At 40.4% G+C, this 20,632-nt stretch overlaps 1 protein-coding gene across 9 annotated transcripts in view; it reads right to left on the bottom strand.

Annotated features, from left to right (window-relative positions):
- The window catches only part of utrn (utrophin), a 181,466-nt gene that overhangs the window by 74,948 nt on the left and 85,886 nt on the right, over positions 1 to 20,632 (bottom strand). Inside the window, exon 1 of one of the 9 annotated variants that reach the window (XM_040125324.1) lies at positions 1,634 to 2,973. The exons of the other annotated variants lie outside the window; for them this stretch is intronic. Within the exon in view, the coding sequence (XP_039981258.1) occupies positions 1,634 to 1,684 (51 nt within the window). The 5' untranslated portion in view covers positions 1,685 to 2,973. Of the gene's footprint in view, positions 1 to 1,633; positions 2,974 to 20,632 lie in introns of those variants that run through there. 9 annotated transcript variants of the gene reach the window in all.

The raw sequence follows: 20,632 nt of genomic DNA, 5'->3' as shown, positions 1-20,632 counted from the left end.
AAAATAAAGTCCAGCTGTAGTAGAACCAGACTACACACAAAACAACCATCAATTACCACAGTCATCTGTGGCACTGTGCTGCAATTTACTGAATGCCATAGGCATTTCACAAAGGCTGAAGCAAATCCCTCCACTGTGATCTGCACGGATAATCGTCTGCTGGCTTTTTGACACAAGTCAAATGCCTCTGAAAGGTCATAGAGAAGAGAGAGTAAGAGAGAAAGAGATGGACAGACAGGATGACAGAAAAAGAAAGGCAGAAGGACAGACAAAGAGGGAAAGACAGAAAGTCATTCTGCCACTGAGCCATCTGGCTGTTTTTCAAGTCATTATCCAAATGCACAGACTGTGCGGGCATATAGAGGTGCATATGCTGTATTCATTTACAAAAGCTTTCTTTTAATCTCATTTCACCCAGTGAAAGACTACTTTGAGCCAGCGGTTTATGTATGTCAACCTGTATCCTGAGGTGCTTAAGTATGATGACTGATCACTTTCTCTCTCTTGCTCTCTCTCACCAATGCAGAAGTGTGTACACACACACACACACACACACACACACACACACAACACACACACACACACACACACACACACACACAGAAAGAAAAAAAACAATAAAAAAAATATAGCATTTGTTTTCCACAGGTCACCATGTCAGCTACACAAAGCCACTACTCTATGTTTTGTTTTATCCATGGGTTGTTGATAGAAATTAATTAGAAATGGGGTTTTCAGTTCTGGCAGAGAATCTCAAATTGGGCTGTTTAACTCCCATCTACAGATACATTCACAGAAAGAAGCAAGTAATCACTTAAATTTAGGCTAATTGTGAAGATACTAAAGACAGTGAAAACATGTCTGCAATTATGGAAGCAAGTGACAAATATTTGTAGGCACACTAGATATACAAACACACAAAAAAAGAACACATACATATAAAACACAGTAAACTACTCACTCAACTGAACCACTACTTCTCTGACCTGCTACTACACAAACAAACACACAGATGTGTGTGTGGGTAGAAAGGCGGCAGAAAGGTTAATGGGTTCTGCGTCCCATGCACATTGTAATGAGTGATGGAGTTTTGTTGGCCCTGGGCTCATTGGTGTGCAGGTAGGATGGGACAGAATCTCCCTGGAAACTAAAAAAAAAAAAAGTTATGCTGTGGCTTAAGCAAAATACACACAAAAACGCTGTCTTGTTTGTGATAATTTTGCCCAAAATAGGTATTTTTTATTGACAAACAACATTGACCCTTACTTGTCCTTAGCCCTTAAAAAAACACAATAACAGTAAAAGTCTGCTTTGACAAATTAGGCCCAACTCAAGAATCATTCTATACTAATTTTTTTCTCTGCATGGTAGCGCTCCTTAATAACTAGCAAAGCACGCCAGAACCTATTATTCCATTTTAATGAGTCTGATAATGAGTGCTCAGACCTCATAAAACTGACTACATTAGGTCCACAACTACAAACACAAGGGGAGATGGGAGGTGAATAGTGGCTGTGTTTGTATTAGTTTTATGCAGCATTTATGTTTGTTTAAAAAAATGCATTCAAAAGGCACTGAAAGACCAAAGCCAAGCCGTCCTAAAAAAATGCCTCCAAAATCTGTAGATATATACCTGTTCAAACTTTCTGAGGAACTCCTGCAAGCTGAAGTTCAAGCCAATCATCTTGGAGTGTGTGCTCTGACTCCTCCCACTCCCTCCAGTGCCTACATCTTCTCTACTGTCAAACAGGTGAGAGGGTAGCACGGAATGGGGATGGATAGGTAAGTCCTCCAGTGGTTATGGTCAAAACCTTCAAGGTCAGGGCTCAGGTCAACAGTAAATCCAAAGTTTGAGCAATCTTGAGTCCAGCAATAGAGCAACCCAGCTCTTGAAAACAATTCAAACACAGGAGGGTCAAATCCAAGTCGCAGATCCAAAACAGGAGATTTACACACTTCACACACCCCTTGGCAGCACATATGCATGCATGCCAGTGTGTGTGCTCGCCCACCACATGTTCGTAGCATCCTCTTCAGACAGGCAGCCAGGCTGAGTGTGGAGGGGTAACAGCTACCCGGCAGTCATGCTTCAGAGCTGGGACTGGGATTAACGGGACAATTGGTGCCAGTGGAGGTTTGACAAAGCAGCGGCTGGAGGGTGACAGTGGAGATCCTCAGGCCAGGAGTGGGGTACTGAAACTGGGAGAGAAATCCAACAAATCTTGGGTGGAGGTCTGCAAAGTGGAGATAACAGTTTGTGTCTTGAGGGACGGGTAGACTGCTGCAAACTGCCGAGTGGCCGAAGACAGGTCTGGCTCTCTCTTTCAACTTTGCTAGGCTTTCCTCCACTTCCCCTCTGGGTATGAAGGAAGCTGTTTACACGCTGTCCGGTGGCCCAACCCAGGGCAGGGTTGGGGCATCTATTCTCAATTACTCTGATAAAAAGCACTTTATCCCTGCCAGTCACACAACCCTACACACTTCAAGAGGAGAGACGGCTGCACAAAGAGGCACATGGTTTGCCCTCTCATTCCTCTGAGTAAAAGTAACACAGGCTAAAGGAGACAGAGTCACCTCAGTGTCTGCCTTCCTATACGACCCTCGGGTCTCCAGCCCCAGTCTGGTCTAGCTCGATCACACCCTCCTAATCACTGCCATGACTGGGCCACTTAGTCAAAGAATGCCTTCTTCTTTTTCTGGAGCCACGTGTTGGCAGGGAGCTGCCTCAAGGCTCGGCGTTTCGATCCCAGGCAGCGAATCTGACTTGCTGGCCTCTTTGAGTCGGCGCTCTGCTGAATATCTCTATTCCTCTTAAGAAGGGGGATAGGTTGATCTGTTCGTCATCCCATCCTTTCTCCCTTCCTGGGACGAGGAAACTTCTTAAAAAGTTATGTTTCTTCTTTAGTTTTTTGTTCCCCAGGGGTCACACAAACATCCATGCTTGTGGATGCTCCCTCTCTCTTCTTCCTCTGTTACTCTCGTTCTCTCTGGCCACTAGCCCCCTCTCTTTCACACAGCTGTTTATTATTATAATCAGTATCCTCCCTTTCCCCTCCTCTCTCTCTCTCTCTCTCTCTCTCTCTCCCCTAAACTAACTCAATACACCACACACCCACTTCCTGAGGCCTGTACAGGCAGAGAGCATGGTAGAAAGGGGAAAGTTTCAGAGAAAAGTAAGATTTAGATGGAATTTAAATAGGGATCAGTATTCAGTATGAACAAAACTAAGAGTGGCTGCAAGATGGAAGTGATGAAAGAAAGAAAGTGGGTACAGTGCAAGTGCAACATGACAAAAAGAAGAATATAAAGGAAAAGGATGTTTGGTAGGGTTAAAAGAAGGAGAGTGAGGGCAGAGGGCCAGGCGTGCAGAGTCTCACTGGTGGAACTTTCTACCTGTCTAACTGAGGAGTGATGAAAACGTGGCTGTTTTGTTAAAAGAACGGAAAAAGGAAAGTGATGGAAGTTTGGGATAATGGGGTGGCTGGGTGTCGGGACAGGGGAGATATAATCTACTGCAAAGAGAGCCTTATTCCTGCATTTTAATCAACAAAAAAACCCACGTTTCTTTGAAAGCTGTTATTCAAGTTTCAACTCCTGGAACTACAGCCCTACTGAAGCCCATTAAAGTTCAGATCCCACAGTTTTAATACAATCTTCCTGCAGAGGACAGCATTAAGCAAGTCCCGAAATTCATGCTAAAAACAAAGGCCAAATGCTTTGAAGTCTATAAATGGTGGGTTATTACATGTTTGGAGAGGCTTGGGTACCGTCTGTGGTCTATAGGGCTATGTTAAAGAGGTGCGAACATTAAAATGCATTACATATATTAAACTTGTATCTGGAATGTGTGAGTGTGTGTTGGCATTTTGAACAGCAGGGTAGACGTGGTGTGCATCAAAGACATGCAGACAGATGGCTGTCAGGTGAGAAAAAAAATACAATACAATAATACATATTCATAAGACAAAGACTTTGAAGTGCGCTTAGCTAATTAAAAATATTTACATACCCAAGACCCTTAAACAGCATCTCTGATGTATGCTGACAAATATATACTGTGTGAGGTCTTTCCAGTAAAGGATGTAAAAATTAACTGGTTGGAATTGGTATATTTGATAGCATAACTAATTCAACAATGAGTGGAAACCGATATTAAAGGAAATAAAGGAAAAATTAAAGGGTTTTGATACTTTAACTTAAAACTTCTAAATCCAAGACTGTAATTCACAAAAACAGACACTTATGGTTATATTTTCGCCAGTGTCTGTTTGTTGGTTTATTTGTTGGCAGGATTACGCAAAAAGTACTGAACCAATTTGCACTGAACTTGGTGAGGGGATGGGGAATGGGCCAGGGAAGTACCCATTAAATTTTGGGGCAGATTCAGATCATTTACTATTAATTTGAATATTTTTGTCAGAAGTCTGGTTTATGTTCTTTGACATTGGCTTTGGTGGTGGTATGTGCTGAACTGAGTGCCATTCTAGTTAAGGATGCAAACACACACATATATGGAGCTTAAGGCGTGAGACTTGGGGGTTAATGTAGGGCTAAATTACTAAGCTAAGCGGATTAGGAACATTACAGGGGTAAGAATGTAACGCTTCCAGTCCCTCAGGCAAAGTGTAGAGGAGCGAAAAATAAAGTTAACTGAATAAGACGAGAGACAGTGATGACAAGAGCCAAGGAGTAACACTTATACCAAGAAAAGGACAAAGGAAAAAACATCCAAAAGTAAATAACAAAATACTGAGAAGTCAGCAGGGCAGAGCATAAATACTCTTCCAGAATTTCTGTTACTTAAACCCTTACAGCTGCACAAATCATTATTCTTAGATTAACAATGGATCAAATTACTATGTGGACAGCATTGCTCATAGAGTGATGAACCCACAGAGAATTATCACCAACTCTGCAGGTCCCCTCAGCTCTATCGAGAGTTTTAGCATCTTCTACAATAGCTTACTGTTTAGGTTTTGACAGCCCACAAGTTAACTGTTTTGGTTCACTCTCACCGCTCTCATCAACCTCATTTCCAGATGCAACACTAACTTGCTGGAGAACATAGTGGAGTAATTAGCAGCTAAAGACCAAGATATGTCCCTCAGGAGTTGGTGGAGAACAAAAACTGAGCCAAAATGAGAATGAATATTAGACTTTGCAAGGTGGCTAGAAAAACAACTCAAAATAAATGCTAATGTTGGTCTGTGCCTGTGAATATGTACATAGGCAACTGTCTGCTAAGGCATATGCCACAACAACTATCTAAGGTAAGAATATTCCAATACTGCACTTATAGTTTGATTCACCGCTCTAAAAATGAGTTATTGCTGTATAATTGTAGACATCTTATGCATCTTGACAAATATTTCAGCTTTTGTGTCTTTGTGTAATAGATAATTATGAGAAACAGGCCAGGAAGGTTGAGGCAACTAAGTTATGCAGGTTAAGATCATTTCAGTGTACCAGGGCTAAAAGAATGAAATCAGAAAATCCATTCATAAACCTGCAAAAGTGTTAAATCGTATTGGGCATTTTTCTACTTTTTTACTCACTCTGGCCAATTGAATTTGTCAATGAGCATTTTATTCCTTCACTAACAGAAGCCAAAACAGAAGAGAGATTACTCTAACAGAACAATTTGGACAAAAGAAAAAACAAAACAAAAAACAAAACAAGGAAAGAGCAGGTATATTGTATCTAAAATATATCTGATCAATTCCTCAAACAAATACTGCTAACCTTGTCTCGAACTTTCCTGATCCTAGGTTGAGGAGGAGGGAACAGAGGCCATGCTGTCTAAATAAAATAAGGCAACCATATCTCAGGAACACAGACAGAGTAACGGAACACCAGAGAGAAATAAGACAAACATGACCACATAAACACAGATGCACAAATAACCCCAGAGCCCATTTCCAATAGCAGACCTCTCTACCATGGTATAGCTCAGTTGCTATTCCCCAGTGGGATCATCAAAGATTCATCAAATCCCACCTAATCCAGGTTCTCTGCCACAACAATGTACTGTGTCTGACAAAAATCAATGTAGCTGCAGCATTCCACTGTAATTCTCAGCCTCTCAAATAGGCCAGATCCAACGAGACCACTTCCTGTCTCCCAGGTTATCACTGACACTCCTCTTCCTTTTGGGATGGCAGCCATCATTCTGGGGAGATCACGGCCCTGATGTGTGTGTATATGTGTGTAAGTGTGTGTATGTGTAACTGGCAAACGGAGTAGCTCTTCTCTGCCGCTCATTTGGCAGCGTAACAAACCAGTCAAACTGTGGAACAAATTAGTGGGGGCGCCAAGATGAAAGAACTGTTCCTGTATGTTAAAGGTCTGCTGCTCTTCATTCAAATGTATACTTGAAGTATACATACTTTTTTTTTTGTCCTGTGTCTCCCAGGAAAACTTATCTGATATAAGTTAAGTACCTGCACCACATACACATAAATTATATATGGCATATATACCAGCTGACAGGAGAAAAGTATTCTCTTCATGTTGCAGCGTCAGAGCTCAGAGATCACACTGCCAGGATGACATGCTTATATCTGACAAAGCCTGTCCACATGACTCTGGTGAGGGCCTTACTAATCTAGTTTCTGTTTAAATCAGAACAATTGTATGTCCACTCCAGTCCAGATCAAAACCAAGATAACATAAAAACAAAACAAGAGCTAGCTAAGTGTGATGAAAATCAACATGACATGTAGAGCAAAGTCAAAGCAATAAAGCGTGTCCCTGAAACTGTGGACTGAAAACATGCACATTACAAAGCCACTGTCTGACACCTGACCTCCAGTGATGTGACATAGCTGCCATTAGAGAGGACAAATGGAGTCAAAGGTCATGCAGATCACTAATAAATGACTCCAGGGATCCAATAATGGACCACAAGTCACATCCTTGTAACCATAGGCAAGAAAAAGGACATCCGGAAATTCATATGCAAGCTCCTAAACAGGGAAATTGAAATTGATTAGGGGTGCTGTGTGCTGTTGCCCGATAATCAGCTATTGATTCTAGAGAGCCTTTTGTGTTTTTGTGTGTCTACAAGACATACATACATACATACATACATCGTTTCCTGTGAATCCCTTGTGCGTAGGTAGGCAATTTAAATCCACCCAGCATTTTTTTAAGTTCTATTGCTAGAAAAATTCTGGCCACAAACAGTAACAAAAATGAGGTTTGATTCATGAAAATGTTACAGCTTATACATTTAACATAGTTCAACACCAAAACTGATGACTCCGTTACAACAAGAAATAATTAATTCCTGGATAGCAGATATTTTTAAGCAAAAAGATTTCCAGTCATTGAATTTTGAGGAAAATCAACTTGCTGAATTCACCAGATTTTAAAACCAGAGGCCTGCTGAGGGCCCTCCAGGTTCTTATCACCCTGCTCTTCACTGGCGTTCAAAGACTTCTGCCCCTCCCTCTTTCCTTTTATCACTGCTTTCCTCCAGCGAGGAATCTCTTTCACTTTCTCTCCTCTTCTCACAGCTATTTGAAGTGCTCCGCCTCCTGGGAACTGAGAACCTTGACCATGGTGGGTGGTCTGTCAGCATGTAGCCGCAGTACACCGCAGTACACCACAGTACACCACAGTAGAATTTTTTTTTTTTTTTTTTTTTTTTTTAAAGTCACTGTGACGTGAATGGTTCTGAAACTGCTGTCGCCTCCACCACGGGCTGAGACAAGAGTACAATTAGTGTATGAGCTCCCCACCTGCTGCGTAAGATGAGGAGGAGCGGAGCCTCAAAAGGTTAGGTGACTGGACCAATTAGCACGTTGCACTTACAAGTGTTATTTCCAGCTGTAGAAGACCCTTGTTTGAACAAAAACTCAAAAGGATGGTCCTGTGGAGTTAGGGGGCTGACGCCAAAATAATAGGCCATTAAACATCATAACTAAGACGTCCCAGTCGGAGGGAAAGATGGACAAACTCTGAGCATGATGATAGAAAACTGGAACACAAACAATATGTTACACACATAAATAAAGAAAACTCACACTCAAACACACAGACACCCTCAGAGAAAATGTCAGGCGTTGTCATCCTAATATAAAGACCGCAAACGGCCTTGGTCCGTTGGCTGGTCTGAAGCAAGAGACAAGATGAAACGGATGAATGGAAGGAGACAATGATAAATTAGTATATGCTTAAGGAATGAAGCAGAAAAAGTAATACGGGAATGAAGAAAAATCGAGAAAGACAGCAATAATATCAGTAAAAGAACAGATTGTATCATTGGAACACCCTCAAGAAAGCAACAGTAAAGATAAATGTGCAGAAAGTGAAGCGTTTAGTTATAGAGGCATGACAGGATTACCTTGGGTTATTTTTCAGTCATCAGCATAGCTTGTTTTGTGACAAGAAAAAACAGAAAGATGAATAACAGGTAGCGTGGGAAAGGTTGTATTCAAATCCTCGTCTGCCCCCACCTCCACCAAAAAAACATTCCACTGAAGTTTCTGATAACAACCTACACACCCACACATCCTATTTAATATACTTCCTGTATCAACTCAATTGCTTCATAGATGGTTTAAAAGAAAAAAATGGACTCAGTCCTAATACACTTCCTTTATAAATATTAATTCTACCCTGAATTTCACCCTCAACATCAAACATTATCCTTGCCTTCAAGCAGCAAAGTGAAGGAAAACAAAAACACAATTCAGAGGTACAAGAGGATAACTTTAAAATCTCTGGACACTGAACTCGTAAAAACTGACCCACTTTTCACATACTGTTTACAATTGCCATTTATTGATGCTTCAGACTTGCTGTTCAGCTCTGGTGTGACCTTTACTTTTCCTCTGTCTGCGAGACAATTTGTGGGGAGTTCACGTCGCACCATGCAAGGGGAAGTGTTTCCCAAGTGCAGCGGCCCTGCTGGTTGGGGTCCAGCTTTGCGCATGCAGACATGAAATAATCGGACAGTTTCTCTGCCCCCTCAAAAGACTGCTCTATCGATATAACAAATAGCCCAGCTGGGATTTTGAGATGACGATTGGATGAGAATAAGAGCTTCATTACGGTTAAAAATCTATATATAATATGCTTCCTGTTGATTGAACATTGTTTGGATCGATGACCACAACCCACATTCCACTCTGCTCTGAGTTAGTCTCAGTTTAATGACTATAAATACTATGTCGCTGTAATCAGCCACTCCAGTGGAATACAGGGAGCAAGCAGCACTGATTGGTGATAGATGATGCACATTTCCATGAACAAAAACCACGCAGTGTAAGGGTGTGTGTGACTGCCTGCAGGCTTCAGACAGGCTTCCTGTCCAGCCCTTCAGGGACAAACCACTGGGTGGGACTCACAACAGAGCTGCAGTTCAGGGGAAAGATAAGACCCTGGAGTTTTCCAAACACTAACCCCCTATGCTGTTACAACACACGTGACTTTTCTAGAGACCAAAACCAACACCGCAGAGTCCAATTTATTCAACTCAAAAAATGGGACTATGGAGCTGTTTTACTATCAGGAAACTTTTGCAGTGCCCTGGTGGCCTAAGGGATTAAGGCACTGACCATAAATAAAGGTAAAAACTGCCCAAATAACTTCTAAAGCCGAGAGAGATTTTTGACCACTTGAGGACAGGCAGACCCAAACTCACACCAACAGAGCTTTAATATACTTGTGGCTTATCATTTTTTTCTGGCTAACATTATAGCAGATATATTCCTAATTACAAATTCATCCAAAACAAAGCAACCTGGGCATCCCATTTGACTCATCTTTCCTAACACCTGAATTTAATTCAAATAGACTGGCATTTTTGCCCAGATATGATTCTCCCAAATCCTTGGGTACCTTGGAGGTCTGAGATGCACAAGGACACTCTAATCAAAAATAATTCAGACAGCTTAATAGTGAGGACTAGTGATTGTAAGTGAGGAGTGGTGCTTGTTGAAACAATCTCAGCAAAGCCAGACAGCGGCTGCTTGGCCTGACATTAAAGATATTTGTAAGAATCAAAACAGCTGGCAAATCCCTGGTGGGCGCTGAGTCAATGTCCAATAAAGTTCAGCTGAAACGAGGGGAAGATAAATGAATATGCATTAATGCACGCTGTACTGTATATCATGATGGCAACCCAGGTTGTTTAGTCCACCAAAATTGACTGAGTGCTTTTTGAAGATGTCCGCTTTTGAACCCCCAAACATGCCGGTTATTTTTCATAACTGCTCAGACAGGGTCGTAAAGGTTTGTTCCTCAACAGAGCATGCCACAATTTCTCTTCCCTTCAAGTCCTTTGCTGTGATTAAGTCCTAGGTTTGTAAGTCAAACCGCACGGAGATTCAAACAAGAATTATTTGCAAAACTCTATTAGACCAATGCCAGGGTGCCAGATAAAAACAAAGCCAGCAGTGTTCAGTGAATACACAATATGACAGGATAGGAGGCACTGAGGAGGAAGCAATGACACTGACATTGTGGGTGCATAAGTGTATGATGTGTTCTTTTTATTGCATTGCAGTTCTCCCTCCACACTCCTGCTTCTCCATATTACCCCTCATATAAACTTTTCATCACTTGTCTAAGTCATTTTTCGTATTTTTCCAATGCTCCTGTTAACTTCAACTCCTCTTTCTCCCCCTCTCCCTCCTCCTCCCTCTCCTCCATCTCTGGCTTTCAGCACCTCTTTTTCATCCTACTCATCTTTTCTCTCTCTCGTCTCCTCCTTCCAGTTAGTTTATTGCCCAGGGAAGTTGAGTGAGATATCTAACCTCCGCAGGTCGTCCTCCCTCTGAACTCATCCCTCCTCCCATCGCCATAACAACTGGCTGATGGTTGGCATATTACTTCCTGGAATGATTACTGTAGGAGCTCGGCCTATAGCACTGCAGTGTTTTCCGTCAAGCTGTGATCATGCACAACTCCGGCTGGAGTCTCTGTCTTCATTTGTTCCACTCACTTTCCCATCTACTGCTTCTCTCAACTTCCCTCTTTATATACAGTATGTCCCTCTACTTGTGTTAATGTCTTAACACTTACCATACAATCTGTATGCCACTATTTCAGACCACAACTTAGAAGCTATTTGCCACTTCGGAATGAAATTACTAATGTAATGATTTACTATCTGTAGCACTCCGATATCCAGTGTACCCATCAGATTTAGAACAGATTTGACTCCATGTTGCCTCACCAGGATCACATTTTTACCTTGGTGTAAACTGCTTCAATCTCTGTATATGCCTGGAGTTTAATATGCAGTATCCCACTGTGAATCCATTACAAGTTTTGATGAATTTCATCACCGTGTGGAACCACTCTACTCTCTGAAGATGGTTTGCACAGTGCAACAAATAGGCGCATGACGTGGATCCCAGTGGTCAATTTTCTTCCTTTGGACAAGCACCGAGGCGATTTTTTCACTCTGCTGGGCATAAAGTGAAAATAAGAAAATTGAATGAATAGAGTGTGTCCTGTTGTCTCTAGGGTTTCTCTCTAAAAACTCTATCTCTAGAGATACATTTCTAGAGATGCAGTAATGTTCCCTAGTCGTCACCTTAAAAATTCTAATCTTTCATGACTCACCTTTGCTCATTTTTCTCAGTTCCCTTTAGCTCAGATCCTGGTTGTTCCCTGCTGACTTTGACCCAGACAGACCATAGGGGAATAAATTCATCTTAGGTAATATTCTGTGCCTTCGTGGCCTCCTCAGGTTTCTCTCTCAGGATCAGATCCTGCTCTATAATTGTAAACCCTGAAGTCAGGACAGCATAATGCTCCAAACTTGCCTGTGCTACTACTCCCTCCAGAGGGGGAGTCAGGACCACTTGAAAAGATCCTTTTTCACTTTTTACAGCCTGCACACCTCCACTGGAGATTGAGAGGAAACAACCAACACTAGCTGCCTCGCGGCCTTGCTGTCACTAGCGGCATTCAGCAGTTTTCCTGACCTCTCAAACACTGCTAACTGCTCACAAGCAAAAATATTTTTCAGATACTGTGTTCAAAACTAAAGTATGGGTAAGGATCTCCAAAGCTGTTAGTTGGACTGGCAGTCGATTTAATGAGATGGTGTATCCTACTTAATAAATGCAACGTTACCTCAGCACTCCTTACAGATTAGAGTAAGCTCAACTGTACGGTTTCTTTTTGTCAGACTAAGATACAGGGTGATGCCGATGTTATGAAATGTAGATTTCATGCGGGGATATCCATCTGCAGATGATATGCTTTACTGCTTCACACAACTTTTGACATTAAATTCCAGTAATTATTCCACTAATTAGCTACACACTTGACTCAATATAGAACCTTTTTACTGCTACTAATGAGACGTATTCTGTGAGACGTTTACTGAGGCACAAGTGGAGTTCTGAAGATTCATTGAGCTGGAATAACTTCCAACATCATCTTGGTGCCCTGTGTGATTTCCCTCAAAATATTCAAGGGGATGAAAAGAAAACTCAGATGTGGCCCATTTGAGGTCATTATTTAAGAGGAGGAGATTATTTAAGGGTTAGGTCCCACAATAAAAGAGAGGCCGTGACAGGGAATCATTAATCTGACAACCAATCAGTTTTGAGAGCCCCTTAACTCAGTGGGACATAACAGCTGAAACAACAAGGTGCTATTACAACAAAATATCAGTCTGACCGTTCAATAATGACATATTTTAGACAGGCACTAAGCATTATGCTTGTGAGACCAGACAGTCTACCTTGCTACGTTATGTTTTTATGGCTCGACTGGTCGTCTCTTGGTTTGGCATGTTCATGTGACATTGTTTTTTTGGAAGTATATAAATTTTAAAGTCATCTATCTCTGTTGCTCTTTGAAGTCACATTATAAAAAATATGAGACTCACATACTATTTTTCACAATGCCATCGTTCCTTTCAGTGACATAACAACCCCAACACATGCCCACACTCTGTCACTAAGACAAACGAGGGTACAGATGCACACATAACAGATATCAAATTAACATGGGAGCATTAATACATTCAACAACCAAATAATTCAAATGGATAGCTGAGATGCAACATGCATCTTTTCTGGGAGAATGTCATCAGTCATCCGTTACATGAGTGTCTTCACAGCATTTTTCATTGTAAAAATCTTTAAGAAATGGCTTTTTTAGGGTTTCCAAAATTCAGCCCATTTCCCCTTGAAACAAAACGTTGTGCTACAACATTCAGGAAGATGTTACTGTTCAGGAGCTTGAAGTTCAAAAATACTTTTAGATGTAGTTCTTTAAAAAAAAAAAAATTAAAGACACCTGGGTATGGCCATGTCCATGGAGGAAACCTTCCTTACTATGTCGCTGACTATGCCTGTGCATGAAAATGGGCCATTAGAGGTACAATTAAGTTTTTCATTCTTACCACTGGTTTTAAGTAATTTTTCTAACAGTACATGCATATATCAGAATATATATGTTCAGTAGCCATAAAGGGCAGTTTTGAACCAGTGTACTGTATCAAATGTTGGAAAAATTGAAAGGGCTATAAATTAGAACTCTAGGGGCTACACTAACTTTTACAGGGCCAATTATAGCGGATTTGCCTCTTCTGTGTATTGGTCCACAAAGGTTGAATGTGTTACATTAATGTGTTCTGAAGTTACACATCTTTTAATAAGAATTCACACACCCCTTTGATCAATCAATGAGAAGAGTTTGCTCCTTCCATTGTCTCAACAAAGGTAGTACGGATCCACTCATAATATTATAGGATTACTCCGACTAACAAACAGACTGAAAGGGGTGAAAGCATAAGCACCAGCAACTTTGTTGTTTCTATATACATTTCACTTACACAGCGTCACTTTGGAAATCAGGGCAATCAAATGCATGAGGAGAGGACGCGATGACACAGCTCTGAACTTGCACTTACAAGTATACCAGAGGGTTATTCAAATGAATCTGCAAAAGGGACAGGGCAGGTGGGGAGAGATACATAAAGATCAGAGAGACAGTTTTTGCCCTCAAAAGTCTGACATCTCCTTTTTGCCTTGATTCGCACAGAGGGAAATCGTTTTGAGCCTGCACAAAAACATTCTCTCCCCCCAGTCTGATCTTTCTGTGCCTCTCTCTTCCTCAAACTTTCCTCAGACTGATCAAACAAAAGCCATGCTCTCAAGAGCAGTGCCATAAGATGAGAAACAAAAACTAAATTAGTCTAATTAGATGGTTAGGTACAAACAATGAGTATGCAGAAGCAAGATTGAGAGAGAGATGTGCTAGAAGGGGGAAAAAAGTGTTTGTGTGTACATATGCTTATATATGTACATATGGTAATGTGTGATTGCACGAGCACATCACTTAAACACTGTGGGATGCCTGTGCTATCTAAAAGAAGTAAATGATCAAACAACAGCTGCTTCCATCACTGAGAAGCAGGAGCATGAGGATTGGAGGGAAAATGAGAGAGACGAGGAGAAAAGGAAAGGAGCACTGCTTGTGCTCATCTGGGTCTCTGTGGTGTCTGCCATGGCTCAGTACCTCAAATGAAGATGAGAGGGGAGAAGGTAGGGCGAGAACGGTGGCAAACAGACACACAGACTGGGCCAGGGTAGGCTACAGCACGCACTTCACAAACAGAACTGTAGGAGACACAAATGTTGTGTATGCCTTGAGTATGCCTTGTCACTTAAAAATCAGCAGATAGATGCAAATATACAAGTTAAACATGTTTCTGGATGCCTGGGAGATCTGTGTTGGGTCATGAGAAGAGCCAATGACATGACAAAGTGAGAACAGTCGTAAGGGGATCTGAACTGATAGGAAAATAAAGAGCTAGTCAACATTACTGTCACAAATGCAAAACATCCAAAACCAGAGACTTTGTAACTCTAATACTTGGCCAAGTACACTAGATAAAAATTATAACAAGATGGAATTAGAAAAAGGAGAGTCAGATATTGCATCTAATGAGTCTAACTAAAATAATGTCGGCCTCACTGCCTTTCCGGTGTCTTCAAATTTCTTTTTATTAGGAAAAACAGCACTAACATGTTTTATATCCACACTTTTGACCATTACTCATCACTTTGAGCCAATGTCTGGGTCAGTTTCCCAGAAGCCGAGAATAATCCACTAATAGATGCACGACCAGGGAACTTAAAGATCGCTATTGCATTTGAACTAAATATTGATTTTGTATTATTGCGGGCCTGGCAAACAGCTTCGCAGTTTTGAGAAAAAACAAATTTACCTGTCATTACTGAAATCTGAAGGACTAGACATTTAGGATTAAGAGCAATCATAAAGAAAAAGAGTTAGTATAGTTTTTTATTAGCTTTACAAAATGTCCTAAATTCCTTGTGATCATCAGCATATATCAAATGTCAACAAATGTTTCCATGGACTTCTTACATTAGGACCTATTTTTTCCAAACCTCTTATGTCCATTTGGTCCACCTGCATTCTGAAACTAGCCTCACATTAATACAGTCACCTCATTAACAAGCGGGGACCAGCTGTACAGCTCTGTTACAGGGCGATCCAACTAGCAGTTTCCACTCACTTTCCCTCTTTACATTCACCTTGCCGTTGATCAAGTTTATTACTCTGAAACGTCCATACTTTTTAAAACATAACAAAAACTACATTGCATTGTTTTGTTTTTTTCCAAATACAAATTACAAGAAATCAGCTACCAGTGAATAAAAACATTCGTACATGTACTGAATGAAAGAAAAAGGTAAGGTATTAGCTTCAGGCACCAACCGAGCTGCACAACATTTAAAAATAAAGCTTGTTAAGCAATGTTTATTATAATAACATTGAATCAAATTACTGCCTGCAATGTGAAAGGGTTGCTAGTCATGCCAATCCAACTGAGAATCAACACACAGTCTACAAGACATTTCAGCTTTCAAAACTGTGGGCAAGCGCCTCCATCCTTACAAGCTCACAAAATACAGTTCATTTGCAAACAGTCTGTTGCAAAATGGCATAAATACAAAGTATTTGATGAAGAGAGACAAACATCTGAGAAGGCAAAGAGAGACAGTCATTTTTCTGGGAGTTGGAGGACCAAAATAGGGTTAAAATACGAGTTCATTTTGGACTTGCACTCCACAAGCAGCAAAAAAAGAAGAAAAAAAAGAAAAAAACAAAAAAGAAAGAAAGATCAAATAAGACTCTAATAAGGAATCTGCGTTGCTCTGGTAGTGCTGTATGCGTAACTAATGTTGGATAAGTGCTTTTTGACATGACAAGTTTAATACACTATTTCAGGGAACGTTGCTCTGAGTTTGTTTGGGAGGTTACTCTTTGCACCCTAGTGGTCAAAATCCCTCCAGTAGCTTTAAATACCCAACATAAAAAGTTGCGTTTTCTACCCCACTATTAAATGAGTGTTTCAGATATGTCATAATTTGAGCTGTGCAGTAAAGTTAAATGAGGATTAAGACAAACAGATAAAAAGGGATAAACACAGAAAAGAGGGGGTTGATATCACTGTTCCTTCAGATGTTCTATTTGTGATGAGTATTCACAAGCACACATGCATGGATGCATACATAAACACACACACACACACACATTTATACAGTCTTCTTTTTAATCTGTAAATGGTGTCTTTGATCTGCCTCGATGAGGAAACGCATATTCAAAAGCAGCAAGAGCGAGAGATGAAAGGCCTGTCCAATTATGGTGAACTAAATCGATCTCTTAAATATGCAGTTGTTCATAAACACTTGTACACATTAGTTGGATAGGCTGCGAAAAGTTCATACACCAACACGTTTACAGCTTCGCAGAGGTTAGAAATCATTATGAATATGTAAATAAATCCAGTTAATCATTTAAATAGAGAGAAGGCATAGTCTGACACATCATTAATACAGAACATTTTAACTCTAAAAAAAGCAACACAGATCTACTGGTAAAATCCAAATACAGTTCTTCAATAATAAAGCAGAAGCCATGCCAATAATTGAAGTGTCTTTATGGAGCTTTGAACCTTCTGGTACTGTAACCACTATGGCATAACACAGCTGTCCATAATATTATATATATATGCACCCACACATACATACACACAAACACACTTTTTTTAATACTATAATCCTTTACTTACTCTCTAATATCTGTGGTTATGCTCAAATATATCTACCATCCCACCATACAATAAATTACCTGCACACTTAAGTGATACAAACCTCAGAGCTTCCTACAAAAACTGAATGAAGATATACAGTAAGCTACTGATGTACACTAAATGACTTGTCCATAGATAACTTTTTATTGTTGGCATGGCATCAATTTTATGCTTAATTTGAATGGACTATTCTTGGTTTGAATGGATTCTCTGGATTGCTTGTTAGCTTGTCATCAATTTCATGGTTCGTTTCAAAGGCTTGTCTAATCGCGGAGGCCTGTGCTGTTACAGCTGAAGTAACATGGAGATGCTTTAAACAGTGCAAAAGCTGACTTCCCAACAAAAACTGAAACATATTTGTTTTCTAAGGACTTTTTGTATTTGGTAATCCCGAAACGATTTAGCAAATGACCAAAGCGCCAGTAAAATATATCAAATAATTTTAATGGAAGTAATTTTACTTCTCACTCTTACTATAAATGGCACATAAGAGGAATCTGTCATGCAAGCCAACAGCTATGCTAGCAGCACCCTGAGGTTGCACTTAGGCACCACAGTGCTCTGAATTGAATGCTAATGTCAACATGCTAACATGTTCCAGTATGTTTACGGACGTTCACCATCTTAGTTTAGCATGTCAGCATTGTAATATTTGATAGTTAACACTAAATACAAAGCACAGCTGAGGCTGATGAGAATGTGATTAATTCTGCAGTATTTTGTCAATCTATTGCACAGTTGATGAGATATTTCAGTCTGGACCAAGATGATGGGCTGACCAACCAACAGACTTACGATTTCATCCCTAGCACCAGCCCACTGGAGACCACACAGTAAAATAAAACTGCTTGGTTAGCAGGTATCAGTTACACTCAAGGCATACGTTCATCTCCTGAGTGCTTTTCCCAATGGGAAAAACTTCATAAATTAAATAACCTTTCATGTCATACATCATTTCTTAAAGGGATGATGAGCTTTTTAATGCAGAACATGCTAAGAAATGCATTAGAATATTTAATGCGGATCCTTTTAAGTGGCTGTAAGATCTGTCTGGGGTAAGTGTGCGATGACCGCTAAGATCCATTTTCACGCCTATAATTTGCATCTATTTAGTGCTTGAGGGTATGAGTGGTGTCAGCAGCTGCTCACCTTTCGATACCCAATTAACCCCCACTAACCTGCTGTACATTTAGCAGCTGTATTAACGGGAAGAACAGAGAAGAGCATGACTGCTTCAAACTGAAAAGACTATTTCATTTTTGTTTGTTGACTTGACATAGTCAGTAGTCTGCAACAGATGTGTGGAGACAGCAGAAGCCAACTAAAGGCAAGATGGGTACCAATAACGTTATAGTAGCAACAGACATACCGTAAAAAAGAATGAAAACAAAAACAAAGTAAAATGATAAAGTACAGAGATTGCAGTGGCTGCAAGAGACCTTTAAAATTAATTTTATCACACACATAAGCAAGGTAGAAGGTAGAGAGAATGAGAACAGCAGAGATGCCTCAAGTCCAGAAATATTGTGTAATATAAAGTGATTTTTGGGAGATCTGTTAAAATGTCTTCCCGCAATCTGCTTTTGCTGAGCAAACATAAGTGTTTAAATCCACCTCACATGAAATAGATTCATAAGACAGCATGTAAATTAAAACTCAAGACATAGCAGTTCTGTAGTGCCTGTCAGAGTAATTGCAATTATAGAAGTTTGTCCACGTTGTTCAGCAGTTGATGCTGTTTTTAACATACTGCAAAAACCATAAAGGCTCAGTCTGCTTTATAAGGTCAGGACATGTTCTTGCAACAAACAGCAGCACAACTCCTTATGCAACTGTGTACTGTATATTAGCATATGCATGTTTCTGACTGGCAGTGCTTAAAAAATTACTGATACAGTTCCCCTTTTTTAATGAAGCCTGAACTGCTGAGCCGTCCTCCCTGATGATAGCAGCCTCTGTAATTGAACCCAGTATGTGGCTGAGATCCTTTTTTCCAGGCTAAAAATAATTAAAGAATAACATGCTTTGAAGAATCCAGGACATCCTGGTGATAGATGTTTATCATCACAAGCATTCTAAACACATACTTTTAAAAAACGTATTCTCTGTGTGATGGTTTTGACCGAGTCAGCTAGCTTTAAAACACAAAGAACAGTGTGAATAAAAAGATACAAAGTGAAAAACAATTGAGTTACCATTGACGTTGAGGCCATTGATCTCCCCTTAAAAATTTGATTGGTTTAATCTCCAAAAAAGAAGGGACTTGATTATATTTTTACAAACTAAATTTAAGGTTCCAACTCTGCAAAATTTTATTTTTTTCCCCATTTCTCTCCACCCCCCAGCACCGTGACTGTCGTCAAACCCACTTGGAGGCCGATGGTGGGATGTGATTTATGCCTCATGCCTCTGTTGGTCCACTTAACCCTGACTGGGAGAGTTGTGATGCAGTAATTGGCTTGACTTAAGGCCCAATCTCTAAATCATGTTAAAAGCAAACTCACAGCCACACGCACACACGCGCCCACACACCCACACACACACACACACACACACACACACACTAACACACACTAACACTGTCTTCCCAGACCATATAACATTCATTTTTCTCCACTTGACCACTTCTCCCTGATACAGCAGTCTTTAGACACATTAGGTCGCTACAGGGCTTCGAAATTGACAGGACACTGATAGCAGCCCATACAGAGAGCTCCATCTCTATCACACACACACGCACACACACAAGCAAACAAACACACAAGTACATCTCACACAAGGTAAATGTACTAAACTCAATGGTCTACAGTAATGCATTAATATTACAGAGCTTCTCTTCCAGGGCAACAAGTATTGATTCAAAGTCAGAAGAGTTGCTCTAAAAGCTTTACGACAGGTGCAGTGAGGCTCATCTCTCTCTATTTGTTTACTTGTTTTTATAGTTTTTATGAACTGTGGTCCTGCAGAGGCAGAGATTCAGCACTGCAACACAGTGAAGCCAAATATTCAGACAGAACAGAACATACTGTTCTGTACTAAAGCGACAGGCAGTGTCTACTTAGTGCAATGTAATTGTTAGTCTGACTGATGCTGGCTGGGTTGAGATTTCATATTTGGTAATCTCTACCATCAATCTTTGAAAATAAAGCAAGAACTGATGACTCTGTAATGTTGACAGGCACCAAGGAAAAGAAACTATTAGCAATGCAGGCTTTTGGGCTACGACCTCCAAACTGCCTGGCACAAGAGAAAAGTAAAATATGAAAAGCAAATGAGAGAAAAAGAAGAAAGCTGTACAGGGTAAAGTCAAACAAAGATGATCTGATGTGACCCACTACTTTCCTTCCAGTCCAAAAGCAAGGTTTATTTGAGTAAATGTAATTTATGTGTAGCAACTATTTAAACAGAGTGAGGGGAGGAGAGACAAAAAGACTACAGCCTAATTACAACATTGGCTGAAAAACTAATTAAGGGTGACTCTTGATGGATTCAGTGAGGAAGATTGGAATGTAAGGTGGAAAAGTATGAGTGAGT

The sequence above is a fragment of the Xiphias gladius genome, chromosome 4 (assembly GCF_016859285.1).
Source record: "Xiphias gladius isolate SHS-SW01 ecotype Sanya breed wild chromosome 4, ASM1685928v1, whole genome shotgun sequence".
NCBI lineage: Eukaryota > Metazoa > Chordata > Actinopteri > Istiophoriformes > Xiphiidae > Xiphias > Xiphias gladius.
The sequence above is the reverse complement of the archived record's forward strand: the minus strand, read 5'-3'. Positions and strand labels throughout refer to the sequence as shown.